We start from the raw sequence: 17869 nt of genomic DNA, 5'->3' as shown, positions 1-17869 counted from the left end.
TGTGGAAAGAGTTGTAGCAATTGCCTAGCATAGATGTTTATCACATGAGAACAGAGGCCCACAGAGGTCCAGTTAGTGGTGTAAGTTAGACAGACAACAGAGGATCAGACGGCTGGCCAGGCTGAGAACATGGCTTCAGAGCCACTCTTCTTTGGCTTTCTTACTGCTGTGCTCTCCCTCTTGCTTTTGCTTCTTACCTTTTTTTTTACACCCTTTCTTTTATCAGTTTCCCGCTTTTCTTTCCCTTATATTTCCCCTAATTTTTATGCTTATCGGATTGTACATTTTTTGGTTTTCTCGACAAAGACCAATTAGTTTGTCAGTTCCTGATTTTTGTTTTCCCCCTTTTCTTGCACTGGTTTTCAATAGACAGAAGGTTCTTAGCTCCTGTCCTAACTTGATCTGGATGTGGGTTGTCCAAGGATTGACGTGGGTTGTCCAAGGATTGCCTGTTACACAGCCAAGTGGCTAATTAGCTGCCCTTTCTCCAACCCTCCCAAATACATGTCCTGGTCATTTCTCTCCTGATTTTAGAGTTGCCAAATCTAATCTTTGGAAATACAAACAAGGTAGGTGAGAATTCTTTTTCTCAGCAGGTGTTTCAGCAAGTGAAACAATGAACTCTTTCTTATCCAACTAAAATTCTAACAGAAGAAGACAACAGCTCTAACACCCCTAATTGTCCTTATGAATTTGAAAGGTTGTAATTGCTTTCTTTCTCTTTTAGTCTTTTTCCTTCTTTTCCTCTCTCTGCCTGTAGTCCTTCGAAAGAAAACAGACAAATAGTGGAAAAAATGGGCAAAGCACACTGGATTTTGTTAGGCCTTAGATATACCTTAAGAACTAGAAACTGGATGAATAAAAACATTTTATGTGGTATTAAAATGAGACTTAAAAATTTAAAACAAAATTTTAGAGGCAATGCAGTACACAAAAAACTCTTCCTTTCCTACCCCCAGAATTTATTATTAACTGGATTGCTCAGGGAACAAGGTGTTTTAGTTGACTAATTTTTTTAAAATTCAATTAAGCAAAAATATATCTCACTGAAATGAATAGATTCTGATATTGTTTTTCAATTTTTTACACCTGATAGAGTATGCTAAATAAAAATGACATTTTCATGAGTTGTTTTTCCTGTTTATATACATTGCCCTGGGATGCTTATTAAAAATGTAGATAAAAAACGCAGATTCCCAGTTCCTGAAGGGAGGGAATGCCTTGTGCTGAGAAACAGTGCTCCACAGAAGGTAGGTGGCACTGGGTCATTTCACAGAATCGAACCACTATCAAATTTCAACATTATACTTGTTAATGTATCTAAAACATACTTTCTGGCTAAGAATCATCAATGTTTCAGCTAATTCTTTTTCACTTCTACTTTATTATTAGTAGCTCAGTTTTCTTTCTAGGGCCATTTTTCACAAAGGAAAAACAATTTTTTTTTTTTTTTTTGTTAAAGACTGATTGTTACTTCATATGCTTTAAGGAGCAGAGAACCATAAAGCAGAGAAGTGCTGGCTGCTCACTGCTTTGTGACTCATGGCTGCACTCGAGTCTCAAGACTGGTCACTAATATTTACAGGGCTCTTTCTGAAAGTCCAACATTGGAAGCACTTTACATGTATTAACTTGTTTAATTCTCACAACAACCCTATGGGGTGCATGTGTGTCCTCATTTTACAGAGGAGAGAGTTGATGCACAGAGAGGTTTAGTAACTTGTTTAGGGTCACAGAGCTGGTGGGTGGCAGAGCCGGAAGTTGAACGCAGACAGGCTGGGCCAGACTCTGTGCTTTTAAGTACTCATGAAGACTTGAAACCTTGGGTGTTAAATCTATGACTTTATAGAGCCTTCTGTTTCTCCTTCTGGCTGCCAATATTTCTCCCTCCCATTTTGCAGTCAAATTAAACTTCTTACTGCACTGTTCTGAACATATCACCCCCTGCTCATATACTCCAGTGGCATTCAAGTCCCTTTACAAGCTGTCTGTTCAATCTTACCTTTCATTCTATTTCTATGTAACGAAGGCTTTGTGTGTGTGTGTGTGATGATACATAGTCCCTCTTTATTCTCTCTCTTTAAGTGTGCAATTCAGTAGTTTTTAGTATATTCACAATGTTGTGCAACTATCGCCACTATCCAATGCCAGAACATTTCTATCATCCCAACAAGAAAGCCCATACTTCTCAGTGGTCACTTCCAATTCAACCCTTTCCCCAGACCTTGGCAACCACTAATTTACTTTCTCTATGCATTTGCCTACTCTGGATGTTTCATATAAACAGAATCAAACCATATGTGGTCTTTTGTGTCTGGCTTCTTTAACTTAGCAATAATAATGTTTTCAAGGAACTTCATTCCTTTTTCTGGCTGAATAATATTCCATTGTGTGGATATCCTATTTTGTTTACCCATTCCTCAACTGATGGACATTTGGGTTGTTTCCATCTTTCGGCTATTATAATAATGCTGTGAACATTTGTATATAAGTATTTGCGTGAACATACCTTTCAATTCTCTTGGTTATACACCTAGGAGTAGAACTGCTAGGTCATATGGTAACTAACATTTTGAGAAATTGCCCAACTGTTTTCCACAGAGGTTGCACCATTCCCACCAGCAACACATGAGGGTTCCAATTTCTCTACATGTTTGCTAACACTTGTTATTTTCCATTTTTATTATTTTTTATAATAGCCAATCTAGTGGTATGAAGTGGTATCTCACTGTGGTTGTGATTTGCATTTTCCTGATGGCTAATGATATTGAGCATCTTTCCATGTACTTATTGGCCATTTATATATCTTCTTCAGAGAACTGTCTATTTAAGTCCTTTGCTTGCTTTTTAATTGGGTTGTCTTTTTATTTTTATTCTTAAAATTTTCAAATGTATTCTTTTTTTACAGTTTTATTGAGATATATTCACATACCCTATAATCATCCACAGTGTACAATCAGTTATTCACAGTACCATCATATAGCTGTGTATTCATCACCAGAATCAATTTTTGAACATTTTCTTTACTTCAAAAAAAAAAAAAAAGTATAAAAGAACACTTAAAACATTCCATCCTCCTCATCCCACCCTATTTTTCATTTATTTTTATCCCTGTTTTTCTACTCATCTGTCTATACACTGGATAAATGGAGTGTGAGCCACAAGGTTTTCACAATCACACAGTCACATCATGTAAGCTACATAGTTATGCAATCGTCTTCAAGAATCAAGGCTACTGGGTTGCAGTTTGACAGTTTCAGGTATTTCCTTCTAGCTATTCCAATACACTGAAAACTAAAAAGGGATATCTATATAGCATATAAGAATGCCCTCCAGAGAGTGATCTCTTGACTCCATTTGAGATCTCTCAGCCACTAAAACTTTATTTTGTTTCGTTTTGCTTCCCCCTTTTGGTCAAGAAGATTTTCTCAATCCCATGATGCGAGGTCCAGGCTTATCCGTGGGAGTCATGTCCCATTTTGCCAGGGAGAGTAACATCCCTGGGAGTCATGTCCCATTTTGCCAGGGAGAGTAACATCCCTGGGAGTCATGTCCCACGTTGGAGAGTTCACCTGCTGTGTGGGCTTAGAGAGAGAAAAGCTACATCTGAGAAACAGAGAGGTTCTCTGGGGAAGGCTCTTAGGCACAATTATAAGTAGGCTTAGCCTCTCCTTTGTAGTAACAAGCTTCATAAGGGCAAGATTGAGGGCTCATCCTACTAAATTGTTAGTCCTCAGTGTCTGTGAGAATATTCCCCAGGTGGGGAAGTCCAACATTTCCACACTTTCCTCCAGTTCCTCAGGGGAGCCCTGCAAATAGATTTTTATTCCCTTCCCAAATTACTTTGGGATGTATCAGGGCATCACACTAACCTGTACAAACTTACCAGATCTCATTTCCTATTTTAAGTTCCATGTAATTATAGTGTTTGAATAAATTGACTGTACAAGTTAAATTATTTTGTATGCTACAGAAAATAGAGATCCTACACCAAATAAACATCTCTTCCCCTGGTCTCACGCAGAAGTTGTAGTTTTAAAACAGTCAATATCATCCTTTACCCTTTGGCTTGATTTGCCTTAGTCCTAACTGGATCCATTTCATTCATATCTCTAATTGAAGCCTGAACTCTTTTTCAGCTTTTTAAACAGTTGCTGTATGAGGTCATACTGACATTCATAGCTGCCGAGCTCTAGCTCTGAGTTTCACGTGTCACACAAATACCCAAAGTTCCAGAGACCGACCAGGTTATACACAAAGAGCGCAGCATTTCAGAATTTAGAGATGGTTATTTGTCTTTTTATTGTTGAATTGTAAGAGTTCTTTATATATTCTGGATACTAGATCCTTATCAGATACATGATTTACAAATATTTTCTCCCATTCTGTCGGCTGTCTTTTCACTTTCCTAGTGTCTTTTGCTGCACAAAAGATTTTAATTCTGATGAAGTCCAACTTATCTATTATTTTTTTCCAGTTGCTTGTGCTTTTGGTGTCAGATATAAGAAACCATTGCCCAAAGCTTTTCAAAACCTAGTATATTTAATGTTTCCTAAATATGCCTCGTCTTATAATTTATTGTTGCTTTGCTTATGCCACTTCCTTCCACTCCAACTATCAAAATCTTATTTATTCTTCAGAGTTATACTTAAAGTGAAGGATGCCTTCCCTGATCATCCCAGCTGGAAATTACATACTTCTTTCAATATCAGCATTTTATTATTACTTGAAGATTTGGAGAGAATTTTTTAAAATATAAAGAAAGTATATATTTTAGAATATAATAAAATATACGTAAAATTTTAATATAAAACAAGGGGGGGGAAGATGAAGAAATTTGGAGCTTCTGGTGAGATGATGACATGGGTCCCCATGATTACTCTGTTAGGCTCTTAGTGTACCTGATGCACAAGATTGAGAAGGCCTGGCCTACAGCACTTAGGTGGTAAGACTAAACCTAAACTGACCCTGGGCATACTTGGGAAGTTGGTTGTATGTGTTTCAAATCTCCTTCACTTGTCGGCTTACAAACAAGTTTTATATTTATGGACAGTAACCTAGAATGGTGTCCAAGTCCATCTGAATTTAGAATTGCTATCATAGCAGAAACTGCACCTTAAAAGTTATAAGCCATTTACTGTACCTACATGGATACCACTTAATGTAGCATAAGAGATATATGGATATCAGCACTTTAAGCTTCTGGAATCTAATATCCTGCTAAGATTTCCATATAATATACACACATGAATCCTCTATTTTTTTTTTATTGTGGTAATATAAATAACATTTGCCATTTAAACCATTTTTAAATGTACAATTCAGTGGCATTAATTACTTTAACACGAACCATCAATTCTTAATTGAATGCAAAATTACTACCTCACCATATGTAATTTTATATAGCAGATATGACTATTTGTGGTTTTCTTATGAAAATGCCATAACATGAATACTTGGTACTGAAAAGCATCTTTAATTGACATATTTTTAAAATTTTATATTTTAATGAAGCCTATGATTAGAGTAGGGCATTTAAATAGTCTGCTTAATGACTTCATTTGAGTCAAGAACAGAACCTGGGACTGATCATTTTTGGCCTAATCCATTTACATATTCTCTGACATACTGTCTCTGTAGTTACAATGCAATGACGTTTCTTTCAGAAGCCTCTATTACTAACAATTGTTGTATAGACGATTCTTACATAGAGTCTTTTATCCAAGTCTTTTATCCATAACTTCATGAATCTCACTGATCTTCAAAGCCATTGCTTGAGAAGAACTTACATTACAAAACCAGTTCATTTTTAAGCCAAAAGAAATTCTTATCCAGAAATTTCCTACTTTTTTTTTACATGTCTTACCCTTCCCAGACCCATCCACTACCATTTTGAAAACAGGGAGAAATAAAGATGCACAGAACAGCTTTTGGGCTATACAAATTATAGACAGGCTTTTGAAGGTGTCTAAGAAGCTGTTATTGCTTTACTAAGAGAACTCCAAGTGGGCTTTAAATCTCCTGGTACTTGAGTTTAGCAACCATGTCAAGATACACATACACACCCCTACCCTGAAGACTCTATGTTAGAGAAGGATAGTTTGCCTTGATAGTACAGCAGCTTTCTGCAGCAGCTGAAACTAGGGTACCTAATTTTTGTTAAAGCTACAAATCACAATTTATTAATGTATTAAGACATATGAGGAGATCAATTGGAAGAATGTCATATTGTTCAAGGTGGTTGATGCAACACGGAAAAGGAAGGATGGAGTTATTTGTCCAAAACCTCATGAAAAAAATTCCTCTATATTTAAACTTCTCATTAAAAGTGTGAAGCAGAGATGGTTCAGATAATGACAATTATGGTTGTAATGAGGATAATTATATATTATTATGATAATATGATTTAATAACAACAACAATAATATTTAAAAAATAACAAGATGTCTGCATTGGGGAAAACTAAGCCACAAAGAATCTGAGAGAGTTCTTTATTCCAAAGACAGTAGCTACCATGATATTTTAAAAAGCTTAAGGTACTATCAGAACATAAAGAATTACAAAACAGATACATGAAGAAATGCACTAAACCTGTGATCCTCAAACTTCAGGGTACACCAGTATAACTTGGAGGACTTGTTAAAATACACATTACTGGGTTCTAACCCCAAGAGTTTCTTATTCAGTAGGTCTGGGGTAGACCTGAGAATGTGCAATTCTAACAAGTTCCCAAGAAATGCTGATGTTGCTCCTCCCAAGACCACAATGTGAGAACCACATATTAAATCAAACTAAGTTTCAGATCCTTGAAACTTAATATTTTTTGAGAGGAAAGAGAGAGAACAATTATTAAGACTACCTTGGGTTATACTTGGCTAAGTGTTTACAAAGCTTATCTCGTTTAGTCCTCCAGGCATCCCAATGAACAGTGCTTCTCAAACTTGTCCAGAACAGAGGAGAAAGAACACATCTGCATAAAGGGTATGCCTCTGCAGTCCTCTAGAAATAGGAAATTTCTCTGATGACTGTATTATCTTAAAAATCCATAAAAAATTTTCATTATTTCAAAATTTTGCTGCTTGCTTTGAAATAAATACAGTTTTAAAAACCATTTATCAGATAAATTGCTTAACTCTTAACCTCAACTCTTTAATAACATTGGCTTTTGGGAACATGAGAAAATGGATGGCAGCTTAGTAATTAGCCTATGGTGAAACAGCATGTATTTCATCCAGAATTTAAACCCAGGCTTGTAGGTCTCTAAAGACAATTCTTATCTTACTATACTTTTCTCTACTGCCCCTTCCCCACCCTCCACCTACTTTAAAGGTCTATCAGGTTCATCTCTACTCTTCCTTTATGGATCCATCATCTATGTTCTAGCCAAACTGCACTCCTTGATGTTCTTCATATTTTTCTCATTTTTCCTGATCTCCATATTATTCTTTCTAGATGGAAAGCTCTCCCTCTCCATTCTACTTGGCTAGAATCTTACCATCTCCTCCAAAACCCAGCTGAAATGCCATTTTCTTCCTGAAGACCAAACACCATTTTTAAAAGCTTGCCAGATTGAACACCTCCAGTGAGTTCCCTTGGCTGCCCAGATGTGCTTTAATGTCAGTAGGTATGTAATTTTTGTAAATTAAGTTTCTGCATCTAATCTCATAGGCCCTAATTTCCATATGACTCTGCAAAGAAATAATTCTGTTTGACATTAAAGTTATACTGGCATTCAAAATATGAAGTTTTGTGCAATGTAAAATATTGGGATGTAGATAAACAGTAGTTGGAAAAATATATTTAAAAGAAATCCCCAAACAGGAAACTTTAGCTTATGATAAAATATGTGGCTATGAATTAGAGTAAGGTCTAAAAATGTACAATATACTTAGACTTCTAGAACTGGAGGGTGCCTTGAAAATCATTTAGGACAACCCCCATATTTTACAGTAGCAGAATTTTTGGACCCCATTTTTTATTAAGCTCAGAAGTCCCATTTGCTTAATGTTGTTTAATTTCCAGCTAGTTTAGCTTTGCTCTCTTTATATTGTAATTTCAATGCTACCTGAAGAAAGCTTGTGCACTAAGTATTGGGCTTACAAAACTATAAAACTCCTATAAGAAAATACAGGGAAGCATCTTCAGGACCTTGTGTTAGCAAATGATTTTTTAGACTTTACAACCAAAAGCACAAGTAACTAAAAGAACAATAGATAAATGGGATTTCATGGAAATTAAAAACTTTTGTGCATCAAAGGAGTTCATCATGAAAGAAAAAAGATAAGCTACAGAATGGGAGAAAATATTTGGAAACCACATGTCTGATAAGGGTTTAATATTCTCAATACATAAAGAAATCCTATAACTGAACAACAAAAAGATGAACAACCCAATTTAAAAATAGGCCAAAGACTTAAACTAAACAGACATTTCTCCAAAGAAGGTACACAAATGGTCAATAAGCACATGAAAAGATGCTCAACATCACTAGCCACAAAGGAAATACAAATCAAAACCACAACGAGATTCTATTTCACACCCACTAGAATGACTACTATTAAAAAACATACGAATAAAATAGCAAGAGTTGAGGATGTGGAGAAATAGGGAACATTTGTTCATTGTTGGTGGGAATGTAAAATGGTGCAGTCTCTATGGAAGGAAGACAGTTTGGTGGTTCCTCAGGAAGCTAAGCATGGAATTACCATATGACTTGGAAATCCCACTTCTAGATATATACCCCAAAGAACTGAAAGTAGGAACTTGAGCAGGCATTGGAATACAAATGTTCATAACGGCTTTATTCACAATTGCCCCAAAATGGAAGCAACCCAAGTGTCTATCAACAGATGAATGGATAAATAAAATGTATATACAAACAATGGAATATTATTCAGCCATGAAGGACATGAAGTTCTGATACATGCAACAATATGGATGAATCTTGAAGACATCATTTGAGTGAAATAAGCCAGACGCAAAAAGGACAAATGTTGTGTGATCTAACTGATATGAACTAATTAGAACAAGCAAATTCTTAAAGTCAGAAACTAGAATACATGTTACCAGGGTAGGGAATAGGAGTTAATACTTAATTGGTACAGAGTTTTTATTTGGGGTGGTGGAAAAGTTTTGGTAACAAATGGTGGTGACGGTAGTACAACATGGTGAATGTAATTAACGCAATTGAATTGCATATTTGAAAGTGGTTAAAATGGAAATTTTAGGTTGTATATATGTTATCAGGATAAAAAAATTTAAAAAGCCATAGAATGTACAACATAAAGAGTGAACCCTAATGTAAAGTATGAACGTAAGTTAGTATAATTATAATAATGTTTCATCAACTGTAACAAAGATACCACACCAATGCAAAATGGCAATAAGAGGGAAAAATGTGTGTGTGTAAGGGGGGGTGATATATGGTAACTCTGTACTTTCCACATGATTTTTCTGTAAACCTACAACTGCTGTAATAAAACCTATCTATCTATCTATCTATCTATCTATCTATCTATCTATCTATCTATCTTGGGTTTAGCTCTGAAGGGCCAGACCTGACTTTGGTCAAAAGGGAATTATAGGACCTCCTTTGATTTTCAAGGTCACCAACCTTAGTGATACTAATTTTGAACTTCTCAGGAATGACTCCTTACCTCCAACTGCAATTTTTGATCAGTCTAACAGCCAAGCCACAGTTACAGCCAGAAGTTTGCTAGAGAACATTCATACTAAGCGGGGTGGCCATCTGCTCTATTTGGGCAGTTCTAGCTTTGGAAACTGAGATCTCATATGCTGACAACATCTTGCTTTAACCACCGGAGTCTAAAGATGAAAGGATTCTGAAGACATTCCTCCCATTCCCAAGGTGGTGAAGAAGAGGGACTCTAAAGTCAGGTAGAACCAGATTTGACCTTGGGTAAGTTACTTAAGTTTCCTGTCTAAACAAGGGAGATCATAACAGTCCTGTAATAACCCTACAGGTAACTGGCAGGTTTAGGTGGAGTACTACCTATTTGAGCTCTTCGGACAATGCCTGGTACATAGCAAATCCTTAATAAATGTCAGCTATTTATACGGTCAACGAGGGGTAGCAACATTAACACACTCAACATGAATTAGATTTTCTCTGTATAAGCTTTTCCAAGGCATTTCATTCCCTCCTTTGCTTCAATTATGACCCCAATATAGACTCCTAAAATGGCATCTTTAGCCCAGCTCCTTTCTCAAGTTGGAGACCAGGCTTTACAACTCCCCTGACACCTGGAAGTGCCCTGGAACCTAAAGCAAATCCAAATCCTAGATCACTACCTGGCACTGAACAATATCTCACCCTCCACTTGACCTCTCTGCATTTGTGAAAGATATCATCATCTTCCCAGCTATCCAGGCAGAAGGACTGAGTCATCTTTTCACTGCTTCTTAACCCTCCATTTAATCAGTTGCCAAGTCATTCATTCATACATTCACTTATTCAATAAATATTTATTGAACCTCTTCTGTAAGCCAGATACTGTGTTAAACTATGGGTATACTGTGGTAAACAAAACTTATATGGCTTTTGCTCCCATACACAATTATACATAAGTTGTAATAAGTACTTGGAAGGAAATTTCAGTCAGTATGAGAAAGTATAACAGGGGACATAATTTAAATTGAGGTTCAGGGAACTCTTAGAAGAAGTGACAATTTGAACCAAGACCTGAAAGATGAAGAGGAGTCTGTCAGGTGAATAATGGGGTAAAGAGCATTCATGACAGAGAGATCAGTATGTACAAAGGTTCTGAGACAGGAAAGGGCTGATGCAGTTGAGGAACTGAAAGAAGGCCATGTGGCTAAACAGTTGTGAACTTGCTTGAAATGAGGCTGGAGCAGCAGGCAGAGGCTTACCACCCATCTATGGAAGCCCCTGAAGGGTTCTGAGCAGAAGTGGCACAGGATCGGATCACTCTGGCTGCTTGTGGAGAATGGACTGGAGGGGGTAAGAACAGAATTAGAGACCAGTCAGAAGGCTACTTGGGTGGTTCCAATGACAAATGGTTGGTGGCTATGGTGACAGAGAAAAGTAGATGGATTTGAGACACAATTTGGAGATAGCATTGATTGGACTTGGTTACTGGGATGTGGGAAGTGAGTGACAGGGAGGTGACAAGGGTGATTCTTAGGTTTCTGGCACAAGCAGCTGTGTAGATGAAAGTGCTTACAGAATCTCTCTGTCAAAAGATTCTGTATTCCTAAGATATCACATAGATCTCTACTTTCTTCTCTTAGTGGTACTACCCTGCCTCCAAGTCATGATAACTTCCTACCTAGGACAATGGTCCTTCTCTTTGGTTTCTCTATCTCTTGTCTATGCCTACTCCAAACCATGCTACATACCATATATTCTCTTCTATTAAATACAGCTCCAGTCAGTTTATTACCTCATTCAAATATCTCCCTATCACCTATTTAAATATAAACTTCTTACCTTCGCTTTTAAATCTCCACAACCTACCTTCCCAGCTTAATTTTCCACCACTTCTTTACTTAAATTCTGTTTCAGTCCAGTAGCTGAACTGGACTGCTAGCTGCTTCTTGGACGTTTCACCTGTATACACTCCTACCCTAGTGTCTTTGTGTTCTTGCTTTTCTTTCTGTCTTACCACCCCAGTCTGCTGAAACCTTATTCATCTCTCTAAGTTTGTAATCTACAAAATGTCCCATCTTTAAATCTCATAAAGCTTTGCACTTCTCTTATGGCACTTAGATTTCTGCCTTTTGTTGTAGATATTAGCGTACTTTTGCCCGTCCCCAGCCCCTAACAGACTAACACTATTGAGTTCATGGCTCTATTACTCACTGCAGCCCTTGCCCTTGCAGGGTTGAGCAGAGTACTTTGCCCACAGTAGGCACACAAAGCTTTTAATGAATCATTTATGGAATGATTCATGTTATTAATTAACTTAATGAATGATGAGACCAAGTTTTTGAAGGGGAGATGTTTTCTAGTAGCATTTACCAACATCAGGGCTCATAGCAATCTTCGTCTTTGGTACCCATCCATCACACTCCTTGTAATCATGCACAACACAAATATATACCCACCCCATTAATAGAGTCTTCTGGCTGTTCAAAATGCTTTGCAGTCCACGTAAGCTTACCCTTTCCTTGAAGTATTGCATATTAAAAAAATTACAGCCTCCTAACTCAATTTTTCTAACTGCTTGTTGTGACCAGTTACTGGGTCATGGAATCAATTTAGTGGATCACAAACAATACCAAAAAATGGAATAGAAAATAGCTGAATACACTGCCTATAAGGATAAGTACTGTTTCCTAAAACTTTTGTTTCAAATACATATATACTAACATGTACATATGCATGGACTGGGTCATGATGTAAAATGTATTTCTTACCATGGGTCCCAATCAAAAAGGTTTTGAAAGCTAATGCTTTAATGCTCTGTGCTCCAATCCAAGATCAGCACACAGAAATTGAGTGGAGAAAGTAAAACAAGAAAATAGTAATGAGACTATCTGATCAAAAGTTACTCACACTTTAAAATGTGAATGTCTAATATACTTAACTCTTCCCTTGGGATATTTGCATTTAGAGAGGTGCTTTTAATTAACTTAATCTCCAATCAATAAAAAGCGACTCAGAAGTCATTTTGGACTAGAGGCCTTCTTGGTACCTCTAACAAGGATGTCCTCCAATATCCCAGCCCTTACTTGATCTCTTTGTCCTCTTCCATGGGACTAGGAATTCCATTTTTGAAAGGCTACTGGTTTTTAGATTACAATATACAGCTGGAATAATGCCTGTCTGCAACCAGAATGCACTTCTTCCTTGCACATGTCAAAGTTATCAGTTTTACATGTATGAGAAATTTTGCATTCTACAATTTAACCTATACATAGAACATACAACCCTACATATCTATATGAAAGAGCTATACCTGACATGGGGCAACATGAAGCCCCGAGTTGATCTAAAAATGAGAAATACCATGAGTGGCTGAAGGCAGTGGTATGTGTGAGATAGGGAGATAGGGGAAATGGTAGAATGGGCCAGGGGCTCAGGAGTGTGGTAGATGTATTATACTAAGTGTTTATTACTTTGATGACTGGTAGTAATGAGAGAGGATGAGAGTAGGGGAGTAGGATATGGAGAAAACAATTTTCTAGTCAGCCCTGTGCCCCATGACAGTACTTAGTAGTCCCACCAGGAGTGCATAGGCAGTATTTGATTATGCAGCACACAAAAGACAAATTCCAAGTCCTAATTCCAGCCCTACTTCCATTTAACAGGTTGCCTCTTATAATTTGTTGCTACTTGTGTTACATTCTCAATTTATAGCTGAGAAATCAACAGTGAGCTTCCTAACTAATGAATGTAAACATTCTTAATTGCCAAATCCCAACAAATAACTGGGTCAGAAACAAGGTCAAAAGAGTAGAAGTTCAAAGCTGACATGGTGCAAAGAAGCTTAGATTGGGTTGCTGGTAAATTTGGGTTATGCGTGGGTGACACTGAGCAAGTCATACAACTTAAGCTCCCTTCCATCTTTAAAATCTTACAATTTTAAGAGAGGGAAAAGATGCCCTTTATTTGGAAGAAAGGAGGATCATCTTGGTTTCATATGTAAGAGGAAAATAAAAATGATATTAGCCAAGGTTGTTTAAATATGAATTAATGCCTCTCCCATTATCTAGATTGGGTTAACACCCTCTGGTGATATTATATGTCAGAGTCTCTAATGAGCTGGATAAATTCCAAACTTCTTTCTAGCATAAGGCTTTCCACATATGCTCAACTTTATCTCAAACTTCATGGGTCCAGATCTCTAGCCCTCTGTTCTTGCCTAGTTCTATTTTGTCACTTACCACCTTAAGCTTTTGCTTAATTATTCCTAGCTCCGTTCTCCTAGCTAAAGTCCCACAACCTTTGTAAGACCTTCCAACTAGTCAAATATGTATTGGATCTTGACCTTGGAATTCCTACAGGACTTGATAGCAATTCTATGAGGTAGGAATTATTGTCCTCATTTCATGGATAAGAAAATGGAGACCCAGAGAAGTTAAGTGGCTTGCCCAGGGTCCCACAGCTTGTAAGGAGCAGGGCTGGGTCTGATTTGTTTGCCTTCAAAACCCACACTTTTTTTCATTATACCAGGCGTCCTCCATGGATTAAAAAACCATGTAGTAAGGATGCAGTAAAAAAAGCCTATAAACAAGTTATAACAGCTGTTGTGACATAAATTCAGACACACCACATTCTTTTAACCAGACAGGTAATAAACGCATGAAATAGTATGGACATTTTTTAAGGAGGTTGTTAGTTCAGTTTCTCAAGCCCAATATTAAAATGATATTCCAGGGTAAGTGATAGGTGGGTGGCTAAGGAAAAAAAAGCAATAAGGTTTAAGAAGAAAATATTAGAAACGGGCAGAAAAAAGACAGAAGCTTAATATAAGCTGATAATACAAAACTACTCAGAATATGGAAGTATGGAATATGGGGCTGAGGAGGCTCACAGAATATAATGCCCAAGTTAGGGGGCCTATGCGCGTGTGTGCGTTGCAGTTAATAACAGCAAGACACATGGACGGTGAATACAACTTGAAAGAACGACAAATAACGATGGGTCGAGGGGGCACGAGGAAGAGCATGGCATGATGAGAGGGTGGGGGTACCGAATGAAGGGCCATAAGGGTCCAGCAGGGGTCGATGAGAAAGGTAAAGGGGGCACAGCGTCCCCAGACTTGTGACAAGACTGCTGTCTTCCCCTAAGGGCTGGCCGGTGTGTTTTAGGATTCGCACCCGCACCCCATATAGGTGGCTCCGGGACGAGGGGGCGGTCATGTCCCCATTCCTCTATTCCCTGAGGACTCCGCGAGAGGGCGGAAGGCGGCAGGAGGGTCCTTACCCAAGAAGATGGAGATGATGAGTCGCAACGCCTGTTCTGACGCGCCCAGGGACGTCGCCAACTTGTTAAGGCTCAGCTCCTCGAAACCCGACCGCAACACCCTTACCAGCTCCACCACAGTCCCCACGTCCCCTTCAGCTGCGGACGCCATCTTAACTCCGGGCGCCCCCCAGGGACCCCCCCCCAGCTCCGCGCACCCCGAATGTGGCCAAAGCGCTGTAGCTTCACCCCCAATTCCGGCCCGGGGCCCGCCCACGGAGTGCGCATTGGCTGCAGGCCCGCCCAGCAGCTCAGGATCACGCGACTATTGGCCGATCTGATGAGGGGGCGGGGCCTAATGAAGCAAGGTAGGTAGGGGGCGGGCCTGAACGTTTGTAAGGCAAAGGTGACTGCTGCGGAGAATGAAAACGCGCCGGGGCGGGGTATGGAACGGGAACTAGATATTCTATTGGAAAAGTCTAAAGCTGGCGGCAAGGTGACTGTACAACTCTGTTCTAACTGTTCAGGGGAGGATCCCTGAGGGTGAGTGTCCGGCCGGCTCGTTCGTTGGCTTCCCATTGGCTGAGACGCGAGCAGGCGAGAGTCTGCGCGGGAGGGGCCCCCTCACCAGACCGCGAGGTTACTCTCGGTCGCCGGCGCTCTGGGGTTACTGGGGCATGTAACGGAGAGGGCGGGAATTCCTGCTTCCGCTTCGCGAGCGCCTCCTAACGGTAACCCCCGGGCGGTTCTGAAACCGTTAGCCCTGCCACCTTCACTCCCGAAGGGTCTCGTGAGAACCAAATGCCCCAGCAGCTCTATTGGCCTGCTCCTGTGATTTCGTGGATCCCCTTTCGTAATTTCCTATGTAAAACTGCACGCTTCCCTCGAGTAGCGACGAAATTAAGATATGCCTACCTAATGCTTATTAATTTAATTACAAATTAAACTAGTTTTGTCGCCATTTAAAAAGAAATATGTTCGTGATAAAAGTTCCAACAGTATAGAAACGTATAAAATAGATGATGATACTCTCTCTTCTCACCCTCGCCGTTCTCACATCCTGCAAATAACTGCTGTTCAGATTACTCTAAAAAATGTATTGAGGATTTAGCATGTGCCTGGCACAGTGCTGGGCTCTGGGGAATGTAATGGTGAACCAAAAGCCATGGAGTGGAGGAGATGCACAGACAGATATTTGCATTAATAAATGTGTAATTGCAAGCGAAGGTAAGTGCTTTGAAAGAAGAGAACAAAGTTCTATTAGAGCATGTGTCAAAGGAAGACTAAGTTTCTTGAAATTATGTATTTGTGGAGCATTCTTGTATCTGCTGCTTTAACAATGACAGCTTATTCTTCTATAGCACTTTGCAAAGCATTTTTATCCATATTACTTGACTTAATTTGGCTGAGAAACAGGTTATTATAATGTCCTTTTACAGACACAGAGGCTTAGAGAAATTAAGGCATTCACTCAATTCCTTTCCTGATAAATGGCAGGGACACAATTTAAGTCTAGCCTGTAGGATTCCTACTCTCTTTCTTTTCTGCAAAAATTTAAACTATGAAATATTTCATTTTCACAAAAAAAGTAGAGAATAATATAACATCCTCCAGGTTAAGAAACAAACATTACATATACAGTTGAAGAGCTTGGTTTATCTCTTCCTTCTGGCATTTCCCTCCTCATCTCAGAGATAAGTTACCACTTTGCTGACTTTGATATTTATCAATCCCATGCACCTCTGGTGTTCTGAAAGCAGAGTGGATATGGGAGAGTGGATATGGGATATGGCTGTGTATCATGTTGACTCAAGGGCCTGTTTGCCTTTCTTCTCAGCTGCTATAATTAGCCACATTCTCTTTATTCTTCCTTCTGTTCCAGTGCAGCACCTCTTTCTCGAATTATACTAGCTGGTGAGTGGGAGAAGAGAAAATTAAGATGATATGGCTTCTTAATTTATGATTAAGCACATTCATTGAGGCTTATTATATCTGGTTCTGTGCTGGACCCTAGAATGCAAAGATAAATAAGAAAACAGTCATCGCCCTCAAGAAGCTCTGCATTTAGCAGGAAGAGATAGACATGAAGAAATAATTATAAAACACAGTGAAATAACAACAAAAAGACAAGCAGCCTAATTAAAAAATGGGCAAAAAAAAAAAAAAAAAAAAAAGGCAGAAGGACCTGAATAGACATTTCTCCAAAGAAGGGATGAATATGGCCAATTGCCACCTGAAAAGAAGCTCAACGTTATTAACCATTAGGATAATGCAAATCAAAACCACAATGAGATGTGATTTCACACTCACTAGAATGGCTATGATTAAAGAAATGGAAAATAACAAGTGTTGCTGAGAATGTGGAAAACAGTTTTGCTGTTCCCTAGAAGGTTAAATATATAACTACCATGATCTGGCAATTCCACTTCTAGGTATATAGCCAAGAATTGAAAGTAGGGACTTCAGCAGATCTGCATATATTCACATACTAATGTTCATAGCAGCATTATTCACGATAGCCCAAAGGTGGAAGCAATCCAAGTGTTCATTGACAGATAAATGGAAAAACAAAATGTGGTATATGCATACAGTGGAATATTATTTAGCCATAAAAAGGAATGAAGTTCTAATACATGCTACAACATGGATAGACCTTGAAGATAGATATCTGTGAGGCCATAAACCAGAGAAATCATAAATTCCTAGATAAGAGACCCCCCACCCCCCAGTACATGCATCTTAAAGTACATGAATCACTCTGTTACATATCAGTAACTTCAAAGAAACATGTTTACGAACTTGCAGATCCCAATTTGGCTCTGGGACTTCCATGTTCTTACCGGCTATAACCCCTGGTAACTCCTTGTAACCTGCCGGGCAGTGTGACACACTACTCTGAACGTCCTGTAGCCGCCCAGGACCAGCTTTCTGGTTTGTAAGTTCCTTAATAAACTTACTATTTTGCTATGAGGAGTGTCC

At 38.7% G+C, this 17869-nt stretch overlaps 1 protein-coding gene across 2 annotated transcripts in view; it reads right to left on the bottom strand.

Annotated features, from left to right (window-relative positions):
• The window catches only part of LPCAT3 (lysophosphatidylcholine acyltransferase 3), a 35827-nt gene extending 20742 nt beyond the window's left edge, over positions 1–15085 (bottom strand). Inside the window, exon 1 of one of the 2 annotated variants that reach the window (XM_037846201.1) lies at positions 14912–15085. In XM_037846201.1, the coding sequence (XP_037702129.1) occupies positions 14912–15062 (151 nt within the window). In that variant the 5' untranslated portion in view covers positions 15063–15085. The remainder of the gene's footprint in view (positions 1–14911) is intronic. The other variant, XM_037846200.1, reaches the window with a different exon arrangement.
• Between the last annotated feature and the right edge of the window lie 2784 nt (positions 15086–17869).

The sequence above is a fragment of the Choloepus didactylus genome, chromosome 8 (assembly GCF_015220235.1).
Source record: "Choloepus didactylus isolate mChoDid1 chromosome 8, mChoDid1.pri, whole genome shotgun sequence".
NCBI lineage: Eukaryota > Metazoa > Chordata > Mammalia > Pilosa > Megalonychidae > Choloepus > Choloepus didactylus.
This window is presented reverse-complemented; position numbering and strand designations above follow the sequence as displayed.